The 21,077-nt window shown below is 52.7% G+C and overlaps 1 protein-coding gene across 1 annotated transcript in view; it reads right to left on the bottom strand.

The window, feature by feature from the left end:
* PREX1 (phosphatidylinositol-3,4,5-trisphosphate dependent Rac exchange factor 1) overlaps positions 1-21,077 on the bottom strand; it is a 205,085-nt gene that overhangs the window by 90,399 nt on the left and 93,609 nt on the right. Inside the window, exons 4-5 of the mRNA XM_075528620.1 lie at positions 17,285-17,389; positions 8,079-8,180 (exon numbers count right to left, since the gene is read on the bottom strand). Of these exons, the coding sequence (XP_075384735.1) occupies positions 8,079-8,180; positions 17,285-17,389 (207 nt within the window). The remainder of the gene's footprint in view (positions 1-8,078; positions 8,181-17,284; positions 17,390-21,077) is intronic.

The following is a 21,077-nucleotide window of genomic DNA, read 5'->3' as shown; positions in this document are numbered from 1 at the left end:
ACACCAGCATCACTGGCTTCACTTTTCTCCAGAACCCAGCCTGGCATAAGTCCCAATTTCCAGATCCAAAACAATTGGCGTCAGAGGGCTGGCACTGCCACTACAAGCAATGAGACGGCATGGCTATGCCAGAGGGGGTGGGCTCAGGGGCAGAGTTCTCACCTTCCGTTCGGGAGACCTAAGTTCATTTCCACCAATGCCCCACTCGAGCACCCACCGCCTGGTGTGGAGACTGTGTGGCTGCTGAGCAGGCCTCCGAGGAGTTCCCAGATGACGAGGGACTGGACAGGAAGGCTGAGATGGACTTCTGGATGCCAGCCAGTGAAGCACTAGGAATGGGGATGGCGCAGGACCACCAGGAAGCAGTGGGTCCCCTTGCAAGTCAGATTGCCACGAGTCAGGGGCAAACCCCACGGCAGACAAAGGCAACACTCCGGGTTCCGGGCACAGGGAGACAGAGAGGAACAACGCAGAGCCACCCCCTGCCCCTGCAGAGCACACGGTCCAGTCCAAGGACATGGAAAACCCACCTGAACCAGAGAAGGAAGGATGTGTCTGAATGGCAGAGCCGGTGAAGAATGCTGAAAGTACCGCAAACTGCCAGAAGGACACCCAAATCTGGCTTGGAAGAAGTACAGCCAGAATGCTCCTTAGAAGCAAGGCTGGTGAGACTTGGTCTCCCAGACTTTGGACGTGCTGTCAGGAGAGACCATCCCTGGCAAAGGGCGTCATGCCTGGTGAATTAGAGGCGTGGAAAAGGAAGGGCCTTGACCAGATGGACTGGCGCGGTGCCTGCATTGCTGGGCTCCATCACAGTGATCATCAGGACGGTACGGGACATGGCAGGGTTTCGTTGCATTGTCCCCAGGGTGCCTGTGAGTCGGAACCGACTCAGTGGCATCTGACAACAGCTTAACGCCCCAGGGTTAGGTAAGACATGGGAGCAGGTAAGACACGCTCTGAAGAGACAAAAGACAGGTAAGGGGGGACAGAGAAGAGCAGAGGCGGTCTGTCTACTTGGGGAAGTCAGGGAAGGCCTTGCTCCTCTCTCACAAGGAGCAAAGGCCTGACTCAGGAGGGAGGGAGCCCCAAGGTCTTCCTGGGGTACCAGTGTCCCAGGCAGAGGAATAGCCAGTGCAAAGGCCCTGTGGCAGAATCCTGCCTAACGTGCTCAAAGACCAGCAAGGTGGCCGAAGCAGAGAGGAAGAGAGGAGGGCAGTGAGCACCGGGCTCAGATCCTCAGAGGAATCCAGAGTTCATTCTGAGTGTGCAAAGGGCCCCTGGGGTACATGAGCTGACTTCTGGGTTGAAAATGCTTCCTGGGCTCAGGGAGAAGCAGGGAGACCTCCCTGGGAAGCTCCACCCTGGAGAGGGGCAGCATGGAGGAGTGGGGAAGTGGCTGGACTCTGGATAGAGGGTGACTGAGAATGACAAAAGCTGGAGAGGATGGGGAGATAGGAACTCTAACCACTGCAGGTGGTCCCGTAACTGCATAGAGGCTGAACGTAGAGGCTGCTGCATTTCCTCACAAACTAGATGTCAGGTGAGGGGGGGAAGGCACAGATAACACAAAGATTAAACCAAAAATCTCACCGCCATCGAGTCGAGGCCAACTCATAGCGACCTTACAAGACAGGGTAGAACTGCCCCTGTTGGTTCCCGAGACTGCAACTCTTTATGGAAGTAGAAAGCCTCCTCTTTCTCCCACAGAGCCACAGGTGGTCTCGAACTGCTGACTCTGAGGTTAGCAGCCCAACACATAAGCACTAAGCGACAGGGCTCCCATAACCCCAAGGTAAGACCTAGACAACTAGAGAGACAGAGGGGCCATGTGCTGAGACAAGGATGGGAGGCAGGCCCTGGAGAAGACCCAGGCATTTGGTTTGGGACATTTAAATAGAAGACACCTGTAAGGCTACCCACTGACCAGCTATGTGGGCATGAGGATAAGCCTGAGGCTGGGGTGGGAGGAGTAGAATCCGGCCGGAAGTCATCAGGGAGAATAGTATTCACAGCCATGAGAATGTCCACATGGAGTCTTGCCCACGATGTCTGCAGCAACCTCATTCACAACCAGCCACAAAAGAAGTCACCCAAATGCCCATCAGATGGTGAATGGAGAAACGAAACACGGCATACTCATACAAGTCATATAAATTCATACAAGACTATTTGGCCAAAGCAAGACACTTGGGGAAGGGCAAGAGGGACGTTCTTGTCTCACGGGTACAGAGTTTCTGTGTGGGGTGAAGATGACCTTGTTGACGCAGTGGTGATGATTCCACCACCACCAAAATCACCGCCACCCAAACTGAGAATATGACACTGCAGAGACCTTGCAAACATTGTGCTGAGTCCGAGCAGCCGGGCACTGAAGGCCCCACGTGTCTCACATGATTTCGTGTCTATGAAATGCCCACAAGAGGCAGAGCCAGAGAGACAGCAAGGAAATAAGTGGTTGCCAAGGGTGGGAGGGCAGAGGGAGTAGGAAAGGAAGTGATTGCTCATGGGTCCGGTGTCATCTCTTATTGACGGGTGATGAAAATGTTCTCAAATTGATGGCAGTGAGGACTGCAAACTCCTATACGCAATAGCAAAGGGCCACTGGACAGATGAGGCTGTCGTGGGAGGGGGTCTAGAGCAGTGTTTCCCAAAGCGGACCACAGCGCCCCTGGGGGACAGTGCTGGGACGATCCAGGAGGGCTGCAAAAGCAGATGCCCACACTTTACCCTGGATGATGGGCTACCGCACAGTACATTGTTTTTATTTCAGAGCCTGACTCATAGCAGCCCTGTCTGGGGTTTCCAACAGTGTGAACTGTTTTTATTCATCCATTCATTGATCACGAATGCTTTTGTTTTAAGTTGTGGATGAAGGGGAGGGTTTACATTTCAGATCACCAACTCTGCAGTCAACAGTTCAAACCACTCACCAACCCACCCGACCCACCCTGAGTCCTACCCCATCCCCTCCCCTGCTTTCTCCCTCTCACAAACCTCCATCCTCCCTTCCACCCAAGCCTACACCTGTCAACCCTCCAGTCCTTCGCCTCATCTCCCCGCCCCATGTCTTCCCCCTCGTTTGCACGCCTTGTCTGGGTGTGAGCGCTCATAACACCGCTGGTACACCAACCTCGCTCGGCACAATCACCTCCAGGTCCACCCACGTCAGGAGGGCCTGTGGTCTCATCGTGGTTGGTTGGTTGGTGTTTACTGTATCTACTATTATTCCATTGTGTGCAAGTACAAACAGGTCTAAAGTTGCCTGAGTAACATTTTGTTTTGTTTTCTGAATGGGAGGTGCTAGGCCAGAGACGTTTGGGAATGTGGACCCTAGAGAAAGCAAAGGCCAGGACCGAGTCCTGAGACCCGCGGGTCTGGGAGCCCCGGGGCCGAGTGGCCTGTGAGACAAGGAAAGCTGCAACGAGGTGCAGCAGCAGCTACAGAGACCAACAGGACCCTGCTGGTGCTGGAACAAGGAGCCCTGGTGGCGTCGCGGTTACGAGTTGGGCCGTGATCTGCAAGGTCAACAGCTCAAAGCCACCATGTGCTCTGGGGCAGAAAGTCAGAGCTGCTTACTCCTGTAAAGTCAGCGTCTAAGAAACTCATGGGGTGGGAGGGGTAAGTTCTACTCAGTCCTAGAGGAGTCAGTAGCAACTCTAGGCAGTGAGTTTGGTGTCGATATTTTTGGTACTGGAATGGTGCTGCCCTTTACATAGGGTGTGCACCCATTTGCCCAAGAACCACCCCGGACCGCACACAATTCCATTCTGCCCCAGGCCCACGCAGTGCCCAGCCCACCACTGGAAGCCCCGAGGGGCCGGGGTGGGGGTCCATCTTGCTCACAGCTGTGTGGGGCCCACCGCCAGTACACAATGAGGGCCCCAACAAGGGTCATCAGGACAGCCAGTGACCGTCGGGGCACGCCTTGGACACGTGCCACCTGCGTGCCAGGGACACCGTCTCCAAACAGAAGCATTTCCCTGGAAACGTCCATGGAAAACTCAGCAAAGACTGAAAATACCAGCTGTCTAAGCCGGGTCTGGGCTGAGGAGCTGAAATAGAATGTTCTGGCTATTCTTAGGCACTGTTCAAGTTCAGCCTCTGGGGTCTGTTCCCAAAGAGGCCTTCCCTCTTGCCTCTTCCCTCTCGCCCACCCAGGCGCCTCGACCCTGCTCACCTCCACCAACAAAAGATCTCAGAGAGGCCACAGAGACATCTATGAGGAGGTCAGATCTGGAAGGGCCTCGGGGCAAGTTGGGGGCTTGAGCAGATGGCCATCTCTAAGATCCGCTGGACAGAGCACAAGAGGAGGAAGTAGGGGCCGTGAAAAGCTCCCCTCGGCCCCAGCTGCTGTCTAATGCAAGCGTTCCGGCCAGGGGCCAGGACACTCTGAGCCATTCTGTCTGGAGGGAGCATGGCCTTTCCCCTCAGGAATCCTAGACCCCGCTGGCTGGTCCCCCAGCGCTCTCCCAGCGGGATAAACACAGCTGGAGACAGGGGAAGTGCAGCCAGTGTGCTGAATGAGCGCCCAGGGCAATGTCAACAGCTGCCTGGCCAGAAAGTCAGCCCGGCTGCCACTTCCTGTGGGCACTCCTTCTCCCGTCCATTCCAGCAGTCTGGGAAGACGGAGAGCAGGAATCCTGCTAGACCAAACCCTGGTCTGTAGAGGTGAGGGGATTCCCAAAACCCCAAGGCCTCGTATCAAAGAGCAAGTCCACCAGTACATGCAGGTCCAGACAAATAGGCTGTTTCAAATATGCTACAGAATCTACAATTCCAAGTGTCCAGATGCCCCCCCCCCCCCAGACACAGAAACCATGAGGGCGATGCCTCAGGGACCTCCGGGACCTGGCTCCAGAACTCCAGCTGGCCTTTGTCCTAACAGGCCAGAGGCAGGTCTTGCAATCCCGGAAGGGAGGGCCAGCCACTGGGCCATGAAATGTAAGGCCACCAGCTTCCCCAGGGTCCCGTTGAGGAAGTGAAGGAGGCCGGCATCCCTCCTCCCCCTGCTGAGCTCTCCAAGGTCCTGCTCCACAGACCGTGCAGTCTACTGGTTAGGGAGCAGCCTGATGTTCTGGGATTCAAGCCTCCAAAGGTGGTTTCCCTGGCTCAGCAGCTGTAAGTCGCTGCAAGAACGCAGTATGTGCATTCAACATCACAAGAGACTCTACACCCAGCGCTGGGCAGTCCATTCAGACTCATAGCAATCCCACTGGACAGAGTAGAACCGCCTCCGAGGGTGGGGTGTCCCAGGCTGAAAACGTCTACAGGCACCAACTGTCAGCTCTCCGACAGTCACAGCTCTCTCCCTCGGAACAGCTGGTTGGAGTCATGACCTTTGGGTGAGCAGCCACGTGCTGTAACTCCTCTGCCACCAGGGCGCCTTCAATAACCTCCTGTGGTTCTTAGGCGTCTTCACGTCGGTTCTGACCCGCAGCAATCTTAGGCACAATTGAACGAAACACTGCCTGCTCCTGCGCCTTCCTCAGAATTGCCCCTGAGTTGGAGCCCTACCATTGCAGCCCCTGGGCCCATCCCTTTTGGTGTGGGCCTTCCCCTGTGTTGCTGCCCCTCCACTATACCAAGCATGATGTCTTCTCGAGGGACTGACCTCTCCTAATCACATGCCTAAAGGCTGGGAGACAGAGTCTTTTCCTCTAAAGAGCACTCTGGTCTTACTTCTTCCAAGACAGATCTGTGCGTCCTTTTGACAGTCCATGGTACTTTCTGTGTTCTCCGCCAGCACTATCATTCAAGGACATCCATGCGCCTTCTGCCTTCCTTATGCAACGTGCAACTTTCACATGAATGTGAGACGATTGAAGATACAACGGGCTGAGCCAGGCGCACTTAGTCCTCGACGTCACATCCCTGCTTGTCGACCCTTGGAAAGAGGTCCTGTGTGGCAGATTGACCCAGTGCAGTATATAACTTGATCTCCTGATAACTGTTTCCATGAGGGCGGATTGTGGATCCAACCGGATGAAATCCTTGACAACTTCCATCACGTCTCCAGGTGCCACGATGCTACCTACCAATAGCCCTGTAACTGTGAGTGCTATACACACTCTGTTACGATTAATGCAAGCCCCATATCACAGTTAGGAAACTGAGGCACGGGGAGGTGAAGTGGCTTGCCCAAGGTCACATAGGTGGTCAGCGGCAGCTGGCTCCGGTTCAGAGGTCAGATCTCAGGCTGGGCCGGCCACATCCGGTCTTTGTTACAGAGTCCTTGTCTTTTCTATCTTTACAGCCTTGAAAGTGTAAACACAGCCCTCAGCTCACAGCCCGTGTGAAAAGAGGCCCCAAGCTGGATCTGACCGTGGCCCAAAGCTTGCCAGCCCACTCAAAACCACATTGTAACCCCAAACCACAGCCGCTGCGAGAGAGTGGATTAGAGCACCAGAGCCCAGCTCCCCGACAGGGCTCCCCAGGCTGACATCCTGACAGGAGCACACTGCCACAACGTTCTCCTGAAGAACAGCTGGTGGGTTCGAACCGCCCACCTTGCCGTTAGCAGCGAGGCTTACCCATGGAGCCCCCAAGTCACCTCATGACATCACGAAGCCAAACCAAACTAATGGCCCTGGAGACAATGCTGGCTTACAGTGATCCTGTAGAGCAGGGTGGAACTGCCCCTGTGGGTTTCTGAGATGGTAATTCTCTGGGCACAGGCAGCCTGGTCTTTTCTGCTGCCTCTAAAATGTGTCACTGATTCCCATTTGGACAGCACACGAAGCGGGTCAAAAGAAGTACCTCTTCATTCCCTCATTCAACCCGCCAATCAGCAAGCCCCGCCAGGAGGTCTTCAACTCACAGCAACCGGGTTGGGGATCAGAGTAGAACTTTTGGGGCCCCTCCGTGGGGTCAACAGTACCTGCCTGAGAAAGCTCAGGGAGAGCTGCATCCTACAAGCTCTGTGCTGTTGTCCCCACTGCACACGGTACAGAGCTGGGAGGGGCTGATGGTCCAGGGCTTCCTCCCGCAGCAGGGAGCCACCAGGGACAGCGTCAGATGGGTGGTCTTTAGGGCAGAGCCAGGGTAGGCTGGGGGCAGCAGCCACCATTTCCACGAGCAGTGGCCGGTTGCAGGACTTTTCACTCGGGATCTACCCAGCAAAAGCCTTGGAAGCTGAGACCCATGAGTTCTCAGGCCCCAGGTGGACAGACAAGCCTCCCTTCTGATCCATCAAGGTCAAGTTGGGTGTCTGGGTGGGAAGGGAACAACTGTGTGGGCAGAAGTAATGGCCTGCTCCCCCACCCAGCATCTACCTCCCCTCTTCAGCAAACAGGCCAGTTTGATGTAGGAGTCCATCTGCCCCCACCCACAATCTTGTGGACTAAGGGATCTAGTCATTGGTGCCAGGTAGAAGAACATGACCAAGTGTGATGGCCCCCTTGCTCGGATGGATTGATTCAGGGTGAAGCATCAGACCCAGATCTTAGCCAGTAAGAGCACACAATTACTCAGCTCACCACCACTGCATCAGAAGTGGAGGACCTGCCCGTGTCTCAACCAATCAAAGCCTAGCACGGGTCAGCTCATAGGACTGACTCAGAATTAAGGTGTGCAAAGCATTCTGAACATCAGGTTTTCTTGAGCAGAGCCTGGGACGAAAGTCCCCAGACTTCTCAGAACTACTAGACTGATCCACACTTTCCTGCTGACCTTGCATGGGAGACCTCGTGGGCCAGAGTCGAGAGCAGTAGTTCTCAACCTCCCTAATGCCAAGACCCTTTCATACAGTTCCTCATGTTGTGGTGACCCCCAATCCCCAACCATAGAATTATTTCCGTTGCTACTTCATCACTGTCATTTTGCTACTGTGATGAACCAGGCGACCCACAGGTTGAGAGCCGCTGGCTTAGAGCCATCTGCTGCTACTGCAGCAGACAGCAGAGCTGAAGGTACAAGCAAGAAACAGGGACCTGGGGCTTCACCGGCACCCTGTGTCCAGCCCGGTCCAGGACTGACACTGCCCCGAGGCTTTGCAGACACTCTCACGCTAAGTGGACCGGTCCGACCTGGGCTTGCTGTCACTTGGAACACAGGGAAGGAGTGGGCAAGCGGCTCACCTTGAGGAGGAGTGGGTACTTGCAGATCCTCTGGATGGGAGACAGCAAGTAGCCTTCCAGAGGGATGTCCGTTGTCTTCCGGCCTCCCAGCAGCATGCAGCTCTGCAAAGGGACAGAAGGCAGTCATTAAACTGTCTGGGAAATGCAGGGAAGGGAGACTAGGCCACTCTCAAAGCACCATGGGAAGCACTGAGAAACCAGCTGCAGACAATCACATTAGAAGCCATGTAGCAACAGCTCAAAACCAAACCAAACACACTGTCGTGGAGTCCATTGCAATTCACAGCAACCCTGGAGGACAGGGTGGAAGTACCTCCTGTGAGTCTGTGAGGCTCACTCCTTAGAGGAACAAAAAGCCCCATCTTCCTTCCAGGTTTCAAACTGCTGAACTCGGGGTTAGCCCCGCGTATAACCATGACTCCACCAGGGCTCCTTAGCAACAGCCAGGGAAGCTGAAAGGAACCCTGTGGTGCAGAAGTTAAGCACTGGGCTTTGAACTGAAAGGCCAGGGGTTTGAACCCGTCAGCGGCTTCTTGGGAGAAAGATGTGCCAGTCTGGTCTGTAAAGGTTCAGCCTTAGAAGCCCAAGATCAGGCCTCCCATTCTGTCCTAGGGGGTCGGTGTGCGTGGGAATCGACTCAGTGCCGTTCGGGGTGGCTCTCTGGTTTGCCCGGCAGCTGAGGGAGTCAGTGGTCAGGGTGTGCATGGTTGAGCCCTGGACGAATGGAGAGGTGGGCAGTGTAAGCCTAGATCGAGACACCTTGGAAGCAAGGCCTGGGGGAAGCCCACCTGTGGACAATGGAACATCCCCCCACAGAGGGGTCGCGGGGAGGGGGTGAGTCCATCAGGGTGCAGTAGAGCACGAATAGGTCACGCAATATACCTCTGATCCCTGGAGGCCTCCTTGCCACCACCCCGCTATCACGACCTCAGCGCCTCCTCCCTCTCCGGACTAGATGGGAGCATGTACGTAGGTATAGGCAAGAGATAAAACTGACAACACGCGAAACGCGGGAACAGGAATGGGAATAGAGATGCCAAAAGGGAAGGGAGAAGGCGGGGAGAAGGGAGGCACCGATCGCAATGAATGGCACATAACCACACAGCCCTATCCAGGGGGAAGAACAACAGAAACCAGAGGGGAAGGGAGACAGTGGTCCGTGTGAGATTTGAAAATAATTAACCATCTATAATCTATTAAGGGGCCATGAGGGTTGGAGGGGTGGGGAGAAAGAGGAGCTGATCCCAAGGGCTCAATGGAAAGTAAATGTCTAGAAAAGAACGATGGAATATATACGAATATGCCAGATACAATTGATGTACGGATTGTAACTGAAGTTCTACGAGCCCCAATAAAATGATCTATAAAAAGAAACAGTCACAGCCTTCGACCCCCAACAGCGTGCTCACAGTTCTGCTTGGCCCACGGTCACCTGAAGGCACAATCAACTGGGCAGCAACTGAGGGCTCAGGAACAAGGCAAGCTGAGTCTCCGTGGGGTGCAAACAGGGAACGCCGCACTCAGCTGCTAGCCAGGGGGCTGGAGGCAGGCGTCTGCCTGGAGGTGCCTCGGAGGGCAGGCTTGACAAGCAATGTCTACCAAGTGGGCCACTGAGAACCCCATGGAGCATAGTTCAGAGGGCTGGCCAGGGGTCAGGATGAACTTGCCAGCAGCCGGTGATGGCTAAGGGGAGCAATCCAGCACGCAGCCTACAATGGGTTGGCAAGGTACACTCGCAGGCCCAATCCCGCCCACTGCCTGCTTCTGTCACTTAAATTCTACTGGAGCTCAGCCGAGCACCTCAGCTCACACCAGGCCTGCAGCGGCTTTCCGGCAGCAAAGGCAGAGCTGAGCGCTGACAACACAGACCATATGGCTGCGAAGCGTGAAATAGCCACTCACCAGTCTTCTGTAGGAAAGTCTGCCAATCACTGGTCTGAAAAGCTCATGAACATGCACCGGGGGACAAGGGACAGGCAATGCAGCAGAGACTGGGACACAACCTAGAACTCCACCCACTGGAGAATTGACGATGTGTCTGAAGCAGACAACCCAACTCGCGAGAGAGCGGTGGAAATGGGAACCGAGGGACCCCTGGCAGCAGGGATGAGCCTCACACATACTGGGCAAACAAAGGAGCCCAGAGGCCCTGTGGGATAAGGCTTGGTCTACTTAACCACAAGATCAGTAGCTCAAATCCACCAGCTATGCCTTTTGAGAAAGATGAGGCTGTCTGCTCCCTTAAAGAAAGAGAGAACTGAGCGCCATGGAGTGGATGCCGACACCGGCAGCCCCACAGGACAGGGCAGAACTGCCCCAGCACGTCGCTAAGACCGCAGCTGTTCTCAGAAGTAGAGAGCGCCCCCTTCTCCTGGGCTTCTTAGCTGGCTCCTTTCAACACAAGTCCATTGTCATTGCCTTGTAGCAAGCCTTCACAACAAAGCAGAGCTGCTCCCTGGTGTTTCCAAGACTGGAAACCTTCACGGTAGCAAAGGGCCACCTCTTTCTCCCACGGAGCAGCTACTAAGGAGCACTTTTGGTTACTAGCCCCAAGCTGAACCCACTATTCCAACAGAGCCCCTTAATTCTCATCTTCCATGAGCCCCACAGCCGTCCAGTCTTTTGTAATTCATGGTGAGAAGAGAAGGCAGCGTGGAGACGTAGCTGCTTTCCAAGTCTGCAATCTCTACCGAAGCAGACAGCCTTGTCTTGGAGCGGTTGGTGAGTTTTGAACCCCGGCTCTTTCAGCTGGCAGCCCATGACTTTGCTCCAGGGTCCCTCCGGTGGGGTCTTGATCTCCTAGACTTCCCAGTCTCTGGATGGCGGCAGCCCTTGGGCAGGATGGGGGGAAGAGGGAGATCCGGCTGGAAGCCGCCTTTCTGTCCACTCTGGCACTCTCTGGCTAGTCTCCTGCAGACTTGAGGCTTTAAGCACCATCTTTATGCTGAAAACACCCAAATTCACTTATCTAGTCTGGCCCTTGAGCCTGAACTCCAGCTTCCACTCTCTAACGGCCTGCCGGGGACACTCACTGAGCCACCTACCAGGCACTGAGCCCTCAAAACATGCAACAGAACACGTCCATCACCCCTCACCCAGCCTCTACCCCCACCACCTCAGCTCAGGAGGCCCAACGCTGTTCTTCAATTAGAGCCCGAAGCCAAGCATCTGGCCAGCCACGGCACTGTGCTGGCTGACCCAATGTTCATATGACCTCCCACTGCCGCCCTGTGCCCGGCGCCCCACATCTCCCACCCGGACTCCCGGCATCCAGGGTGGCTTCAAGAGGCAACGTAGCCAGTCTGGCTCGAGCCCTCCGATGTCATTCCATCCCACTCAGAATAAAACCGGACATTCTGGAAACCGCTGATGTGGACCCCACCACTATGGGATATAAAGTGGCTTTTCCCCAGGTTGTCTCCCCCAAATATATGCCACACCTAAGGTGCTTGCTATACATGGTAAATGACTGTACACTAGGAGGTCATTGCAAGCAGGCCAGAGGTTATTCTCCCTAAGGGTTATCAGTCATCTAGACAAACTATATACTCAGTCCTGCCCTAAGTAGGGCCCGCTCCCTTCCCACAGGAGCAGATGCAGGGGGGAGGAGGAAAGAGTGGAGCACATCCTGGCCGACCAGGCCTTGAGGACGATGTTCCAACTCAGAGCAGCCAGTCCACTGAGAGGACCACATGGCTGGCCCCACTATGAGACATGACATCCCTTACTGACCCAGAGCCCTACAGGGGACAACACCAGAGACACAGTGTGGGAATTAGGCCCGATCTGATCCAGCCACACCGAGGCAAAACACTAAGGGGGTGCAACAGAACAGCAAGGGAATGGAGTGGCGAGGTCCCCAGGGAATGTCGAAGGTGGACTTTGGGACCAGGGCTTGGTGCCCCAACAAACTGGACTGGAAAACACTCCTAAGGGCCAACAAATAGTCCTTGAACTAACTATAAGTTTTTCTTTTATGTTGTGTTTTGGGTGGGGTTTTTTTTTTGGTCATTGGTTTGTTGTTTTGTTGTATACTGTTGCTTGGTTTTGCTCTGTCTTGTTTTTGTGCATGTTATTATCTCTGCAGGTCTGTCTAAATAGGATAGGCTGGATGAACAGTCTGGAGGAGAAAACAACAGGACCGACAGTTCTGGGGAGACATGGGAGAGGGGGAGGTGGGGGAAAAGGTAGTAGTGTTAACAAACCCAGGGACGAGGGAACAATAAGTGATCAAAATCGGTGGTGAGGAGGGTGTAGGTGGCCTGGTAGGATGTGATCAATGGTAATGTAACCAAGAGGAAGTACTGAAACCCAAATGAACTGAGGATGATAGTGGGACAAGAGGAAAGTCAAAGGAAATAAAGGAAAGAGCTAGGAGGCAAAGGGCATTTACAGAAGTCTAAATAAAGGCATGTGCATATGTTAATATATCTATATATGAGAACGGGGAAATAGATCTATGTGCATATATCTATAGGTTTAGTATTAAGGTAACAGATGGACATTGGGCCTCCACTCAAGTACTACCTCAATGCAAGAATACTTTCTTCTATTAAATTGGCATTCTATGATGCTCACCTTCCCAACATAAATACTGAAGACAAAGTGGGTAAATAAGTAAATGTAGTGAAGAAAGCTGATGGTGTCCAGCTATCAAAAGATAAAGCATCTAGGGTCTTAAAGGCTTGAAGGTAAGCAAGCGGCCACCTAGCTCAGAAGCAACAAAGCCCACATGGAAGAAGCACACCAGCCTGTGTGATCATGAGGTGTCAAAGGAATCAGTTATCAGGCATCAAAGAACAAAAAATCATAACATTGTGAATGAGGTAGGGAGTGCGGAGTGGGGACCCAAAGTCCATTTGTAGGCCACTGGACATCCCCTTACAGAAGGGTCTCGGAGAGGAGACAAGTCAGTCAGGGTGCGATATAGCAACGATGAAACATACAACTTTCCTCTAGTTCCTAAATGCTTCCTCTGCCCGCCCCCGCCCGACCCACTATGATGATCCCAATTCTACCTTACAAATCTGGCTAGACCAGAGGATGTACACTGGTACAGATAGGAAATGGAAACACGGGGAATCCAGGGCGGATGATCACTTCAGGACCAGTGGTGTGAGTGGCGATACTGGGAGGGTGGAGGGAGGGTGTGTTGGAAAGGGGGAACCAATAACAAGGATCTATATATAACCTCCTCCCTGGGGGACAGACAACAGAAAATTGGGTGAAGGGAGACATCAGACAGTGCAAGATATGATAAAATAATAATTTATAAATTATCAAGGGTTCATGAGGGAGTGGGGAGCAGGGAGGGCGGGGGGAAATGAGGAGCTGATGCCAGGGGCTTAGGTGGAGAGCAAATGTTTTGAGAATAATGAGGGCAAAGAAGGTACAAATGTGCTTTACACAATTGATGTATGTATGGATTGTGATAAGAGTTGTATGAACCCCTAATAAATGATTTTTAAAAAAAGAAACACTAAATCTGAAATAGCAGCTGTTCCTCCACACCTGCTTTCTTCCTTTGTGTCCTGGATCTCCTCCAGAGAGCAGACCACCACTGGACCTGATTTCTGAGTCCCCCTCCCCCGGAAGGAAGGGCTACCCCAGGGAAGTGAGGGTTTCCAGACCTTGCTCTCACCACTGTGTCCCCAGGGCTTGGACACACCTCCTGGGAGGTGCTCAGGGAAAAGCTCTTCCATGGAGACATTTGCCCCACTGTCCACATGCAGAGGCCCAGAAAGATGAAGGGCCCACCCTATTACTCAGTCAGGGCTCAGCATATCAGGAGTGAAAAACGAGATTCTGTTGTCCCCAAAACCATAGCATTGTCCCCAAAGCCAGAACATCCCATAAGAGACTGGCAGTGGCTCATCCTCATGGGGCCAAAACCGGGGAGATGCCGGCAAGGAGGGAGACGGATGGTGTCCGACTCTGCCTCCCCTGCCCAGCTGGGCCCAGCCCTGACACTGAAAAGTGACCAGCCCTTCACCCACCAGGAAGACTGCAAGTGAGAGCGGAGAGGGAAGGAGGGAGGAGGAAGGAAGAGGGAGGGAAGTTTGGGTCTTTCTCTTCCCTGGGCCCAGTACATACCCTCCTGGCTTCTTCTTGCTTCTAGGGTCCAGGAGAACCCTGGGAGCCAACCCTGGAAGGTAGAAACCTTAGCCCAGACCCCAGGGCCTGGGCAGGGTCATCCTACTGCTGCCAGCTCAGCATGTGGGTGGCAGCAACCTGGTCATCTCTGTCGGGGTGAGGGTTTGGCTTTCTTTGCATTGTGTACAGTTTTGTGACTAGATGGGAAAAAATATGAAGGTACTGACACCATCAATAAAAACCATCCATTCTGAAGCTTAAAGGGCTTGAGACAAAAGCAGAAACCTATTAGTAAGCTCCCCCTTCATGTGATTCCCTTTGGAACTGAGCCAGGTGCCAGAACTCGCTTGTGAATGAAATAGGTACCCTGGGCATGCTTTGTCAGAGACTCTCAGTCCAACAGTGCTGCTCGAACAGAAAGCCCATAAGCAGGGACTTGAATACACTTAAATGCACTGTCTCTGTGTTCAGGAGGCTAGACATCTGAATGCAGGGCCCAGCACTGGGGGAAGACTTCCTGTCTGTCATCTCTCGGGAAGGTCTTTGTCTCTTTCCAACATCTGTGGGCCTGGTGTCCCCTGGAAATCTCCATGTGACTGGGCAAACCAAAATTCCCCAGGGGCTAGAGCAGTGGTTCTCAACCTTCCTAATGCCGCGACCCTTGAATACAGTGCCTCATGTGGTGGTGACCCCCCAACCATAAAATCATTTTCGTTGCTACTTCATCACTGTCATTTTGTAACTGTTATGAAGCAGGCGACCCCTGAGATAGGGTCGTTCTACTCCCAAAGGAGGTACGACCCACAAGTTGAGAACCACTGGTCTATGAGGTTCTTGGTGCAGAGACCCTGGGTCCAAAGGATATGCTCCACTCTTGGCTCCTCTTTCTTAGTGGTTGTAGATGCCTCTGATCTCTGCTTGCTCGTTTATTGCTTAACCTTTTTTCTATTTCAGGAGATGGACTCATGATACAGCTATCCTGCAGATTACACCCTCCCTGCCTTATTAGCACAATTCCCTCTAATCCTGCCTCATTAACATCATAGAGGTTAGGATTTGTAACACATAAGATAATGACATAATGTGGAGAATCATGGCTAAGCCGAGACATGTTTGGGGGGCTAGGAGGGTGAAGCGGAGAGACACAATTCGATCTGTAGCAGAGGCTGTGCAGTCAGAAGTGTAACTGAGGACCTGGTACACAGCTTCGCTCTCAGGGCGGATAGCTAGTATGCACGACGCTCCATTGGTTCACCGTTCCACCACTGTGTGCGAGACTCCCTCTGAGCTGCCGGGAGAGCACGGGGTCTAAAGAAGGGTGTCTGTGGTGGAGGAGGGGGCTTAGAAATAGAAGAAAAATGTTTTGAAAATGACTGCTGTAGCAAATCTACACCACTGCTTGATCACTGAACTACTGAATGGTAAGCTGTCTGGATGATGTCCTAATAAAATGGTTTGGAAAAAACAAACAGCACTTTTTTTGGTGGGGGGGAATCCAAAGCTAAAATAAGCATAATCGCTCAATGAAGTGCATCCCCCAAGAGCCATCATCAGAATCACCCACAACAAAGGCTAGGAGCGGTCCTCCAGTGACTTCTGCCACCACAACAGAATTTTCAATGGGTCCTAGTGTCTGTTTCCCCACCTTCTACCCTTCAGGTGGGAGAGAAGCTAACCACTCCTACCACCCCCACTCAGCTCAGAGTGGCCTGTCTACAGCCACTGGTTCAGAGTTATGCTCTTAAGCCAAGCTGACACCGTGAGCATTTGCTCCAGGATGGATGCTGGTGGCACAGTGATGATGTGCTGGGCAGCTAACCACAAGGTCAGCAGTTCAGAAACCCAGAGGGGCAGTTTTCCCTGTCCTGTAGGGTCCCCACGGGCTGGAATCAACTCGATTGCAGTGGGTTTTGTGTTTGAGTGGAAAGGAGTATTGGGGTGACTAGAGGCCATGCTGCTGCCACCTGGGAGCAGAGCCAAGGGAGACGAGAGACTTCCTTGGGGGAAATGCCATCTGAACACCTAGATTCTGCCAGGCCTGATGTCTCCACCCCCCAGATCTTAACTTCCCAGGAGACTAAAGGAGTCCATTCCTTCTTCTGCTGAGGCCAGTTTTACATGGACTTTCTTTGGCAGACTATTCAACAATCCTGACAAATACAGTCATTGCTACACTCTCCGTAGGAGCATTACTTTATTTTTATTTGTTTGTTTGTTTGTTTTATTGTGAATCATTTTATTGGGGGGTTCTTACAAATCTTATGACAATACATCATTCAATTGTATCAAGCACACTTGTACATGTGTTGCCATCAACATTTCCAAAACCTTTTCTTTCTACTTGAGCCCTTGGTATCAGCTCCTCCTTTTTTCCCCTCCCTCCCCTCCCCTCCCACCTTCATGAATCCTTGATCAATTATATATTATTTTTGTTATTTCATATCTTATACTGTCCATTGTTTCCCTTCACCCACATTTGTCATTCATCCCCCTTAGGGGTGGGCTATATATCTAACCTTGTGATGGATCCCCTTTCTCCCCCACTCCCCTACCATCTCCTTAACTTCATGATGCCTGAATTCCACGTGTCAAGAGCTCCTATCTGTACCAATGTGTGTACTCCAGTCTAGCCGGATTTTTAAGGTAGAACTGAGTCATGGCAGTTGGGGGAAGAGGGGAGGAAGCATTCAGGAACTAGAAGGATGATGAGGAGCATTACTTTAGACCAGGAATTGACAGCTCTTCTCTAGGGCCACAGCTGGCCCACCACCTGTTTTTATAAATAAAGTTTTATTGGAACACAGACATGCTCACTGCTTTGCCTGTTGTCTACGACCACTTTTGTGTGCTAAGGACAGAGCTGAGTTGTTGTGACAGGGACAGGACTGGGTGGATCACAAAGCCCTAAGTACCCACCATCTAATCCATTTTAGAAAGCGTCTGCAGATCCCTGCTCAGATGAGAGCTATGTCCGCTCAGGACATGATCAGGCAGCAGGGTCAGATGGGGCTCTGTTGTATCCAGGGAGTCCGGAGGCTAGAGTCCCAGACATCAAAGGGGTGCAGAGTCCGTGTGTTGGGGGAGGGAAAGGCAGGTGTGGTGGGAGCACTTACCAGGAGGAAAGCGCGCACAGTGGGGATCTTGTTCAGCTCCACCAGCAGCCGCAGGGCCTTCTCGTGGTTGCTGCAGTATTCCTCGTACACACAGAACTTGTCCTTCTGCAAAGCAAGGGCAGAGGCGGTAGGATGGGTCATGGCAGGAAGAGGCATGGTCTAAAAGGGACTGGCAGCTGGTGAGACCACCGCAGAAGGGGTTTCGGGGAGAGAGGCTCTCACCCGCTACCAGCCTCCCACTTTCCACTCGGGTCCCCACTGTGCACCCAGCACCCTAAAGAGCCTTCTAGAAGCAGCACAGCCAGCAGTCGAGATCGGGCTCCAGCTAAGTGTCCTGGGTTTGAAGTCTGGCTCTTCACTTCCCAGCTGTGACCTTGGACAGGTTCCCTGGCCTCTTCAGGTCTCAGCTTCCTCATCTGGAAGGTAGATTGAATAGTTCCTAACTCATACGGCTTATGTGAGCTGAAACAGGTGAGTTTGGGGCATTAGTAAATGCTCAGTAAATGGTCCATTCTTTCTATTAGAGCATCTGATTGTGTCACCCCATTTAACACTGTCTGATGGCTGTCTGTGATGCATGGATTGAAAGCCAACATGTATCATAAATGCGAAGGCCCAGGTAATGTGGTCCTGCCTTCCTCCAACTACATCTCACTGGTCTTCTAGTCGCTTCTTGAATTTGCCAAGCCTACTCCTATCTCAAGGAGCCCTGGTGGCACTGTGGGTTAGGTATTGGGCTGATAGCCCCAAGGTTGACGGTTCCAATCCACCAACAACTTTACAGGAGAAAGATGAACCTTCGGCCCAAAGGGACAGTTCCACTCTGTCCTACAGGATCACTATAATCATTTCAATGCCATGGAAAGAGATTCCTACCTCAAGAAACTCTAGTAGCACTGTGAATTTAATATTAACCTGCTAACCATAGAGTTGAGAGTTCAAATCTACTCCACAGGATTAAAATGAACTGCTCATGTAAAGATTTAGTCTTAAAAACCTGAGGCAGTCTGTCCCACAGGGTTGCTATGAGTCAAGATCAACTCCATGGCCATGGGTTTTGTCCTACCCCAGAGCCTTTGAACGTGCCATTCCCATTACCTAGAGCACTCTTCACCCAAGACTAGCTAGTCCCCACCAATCAGACTGCAAGTCAAACGACACCCAGGTTGCCCTCACTAGAGCAGCCATGCAGGTGTTCTCTACCCTCCACCTGCCTGGATGTTCCTCATGGGAGAGTCCGGAGTGTGTATCACCTGTCTGTTCCCACTTGGCAGTCAGCACCCTGATGGCAGTGATCACAACTGCCTTGTTCACTGGGCTCTTCTTTGATGCTGGCACAGTGCCCAGCCCTCAGTAAATTCTTGCTAAAGAACGCACTTTGCACACCTGCCACGTGCCACACGGTGTGTCAGTGAACCCAGGCTCAGGATTTGGCAGAAACAAGCCCTTCTCTGGTCACTGCCCCCACAGCATCAACTGTCCTGAAGCAGAAAGACACCTCTGTTAACCTCCGGGTACCCCAAACCCCAGGTCTGGTATTTCCGGCCTGGAAGTCACCTGTAGGTCACCAGGTTTGTAACCATCAGCCGGGCTTCCGGAATTGGAAAGGATAGAGCCTTCTCAGCCCAAAGCTCTCCACTGAGCAGTCTCCATTCGGAAAGACCCTCAGAATGCCACCTTCCTCCCCGTCCCCCATCAGACAAGGATGTCCTGGGGGAGGCCACTGGGGAAGAAAGCATTGAAGGTACGTGACCTCAGACTAGGTGGGGGGGCACGCAGGAGACCCCAAGAAGCTAAGGAAGGAAGAGGTGGGTCTGCAGAACTTCTAAACAAAGACCTGGTCGTCCTTCCGGAGGGAGGGTGGGTGGTGGCCGGAAGTGGGAAACCAAAGGAGAGGAAAACAGTTTCAGATTCAATCAACGGTCCGCCCCCAGCCCACCCCCAACCCCTCCAGCAGCTGCTGGTGCTCAAGCTCTTTGGAACAAAGTGCCAGCGGCCAGAGCTGAGGCTGGTCCACACATTTATCTGCACTGTACTGACCTCTCACACGAGAGTGAACTCACCCACTCCCCCGACTGTCTCAGGTGATAATTACATGAGCCAGTCCATTGTGCACATGGGAGAACAAAGACACACAGGAGTAGAGTCACTTGGCCAGGATCTCATAGCTAGTGACATGTCAGAACCAGGATTCAAACTCAGTCAGCTCCTATGCTGATGGCCAGCTCAAGGTCACAGCCCAGGATACAAGTCTTGACCATCCCACAGGCACATTCCAAGAGGCACTGCCTACGAGTTGCCTGGGCGCCTAGCTCCACCCTCTCTAAGGATGGGTGGCCTCAAACAAGTGGTTTCACCTCTTTATAATCTGTTTCCTCACATATAAAATGGACATAACAAACGTCCCACCAGCCTCACCACGACTTGGGCGGCTGGAGGAGAAAAATTGCCATCTGTATGAACATACATGTGTGTGTCACACAAAGAACAAATCTCTGTAAATTTTAGTTGTTAATACAAAGATACATGAATCGACAGGAATGAAAATCACAACAACACAGTGTCACAAGTAACATGTGCACATACACATACAAGTCATGGGACACACATCACTCTGATGGACACTGAGGGATCACCAAATGATTTTAAACATTACAACACACAAGCCATCTGCTCCAAACACCAACATCAGCTCCAAACATCCACACCAGCATACAGCGAGTCCTGAGTCACAATCTCCTTTGGTCTACAGCCACTTGAGCTGTGCACACAAGCGCACACGCAAGAGCAGAGGAGGAGAGGATGCCCCAGCAGCCCCATATTACCCAGCAGCCTTTGTTCCATCTCCACTTGTTTCTAATGCACCAGAGGGCCAGGAGGGTGAGAAGTCTGAGCTGAAGAGGTTTGTCTGGTCATAGGTAAAACAATGGGGGGGGGGGAGTCTGATGTAAACATGTGCAGCCATGGACTCAGCCACACCCCGTGGTAAGGTGTGCTACAGGGCAGTGAGAAGGAACTTTTTCTCTAGGCAGTGGGACACACCTGTACCTGGCACTTGTGTACAGAAGGCCTGCAGGGCTATAGAGGGGGGACAGGCTCTGAATACAAGCAGGGGAACAGCAGGAGGGATCTGGTTGTATGTAAGGAGATCTTGATAAATTGTCTCTGCAGCCAACAGCTCTGCCCTGCGCATGCCCCTGGCCCCCATTCCTAGCCCTACTCGAAGTTCAGATGTCCCAAGTCCCCATGGCCACCAACCTCATGAGTATAAGTCCAGGTTCTGCAGCCAGACCACTCCCAGTCCAACCTCTGTGACCTTGGCAAGGTTATACCACCTCTCTGTACTTCTGTGTTCTCATCCATAAGTTGTGGACAAGAAACACACACACACACACACTCCATAAAAGGCTCTTGTGTGGGCCCTCAGGTGAATGAATGAAGTGCTCCAAAGAGTGCCTGATGCACTGTAAGCAATCATTCCAGATTAGCTGTCATTCCTACTACGGCTACTGATGTAGCCGTGATTACCATCATCATTCCAACAAATCTGTTCTCTCTTTGGTGAGCAGGCCGTCGAGGGGGAAGGACAGCAGATGGGCCGGCTTTAAAGGCAAGAAGAGCAGCAGCCAGGAGGCAGGAAAGTGTGATGACGGCCCCGGGCAGACTTGGATACACACAGGGGGGGTCTCTTCAACCTGGGACAGTCCAGCTCGCTCACTGGACCATAAGCCCCCGGGGGCAGGGTTTGCATCTGTTGAGGTGACAGCCAGGATGCCAAAGGGGCAGTGGGGTC

The sequence above is a fragment of the Tenrec ecaudatus genome, chromosome 12, assembly GCF_050624435.1.
Source record: "Tenrec ecaudatus isolate mTenEca1 chromosome 12, mTenEca1.hap1, whole genome shotgun sequence".
NCBI lineage: Eukaryota > Metazoa > Chordata > Mammalia > Afrosoricida > Tenrecidae > Tenrec > Tenrec ecaudatus.
This window is presented reverse-complemented; position numbering and strand designations above follow the sequence as displayed.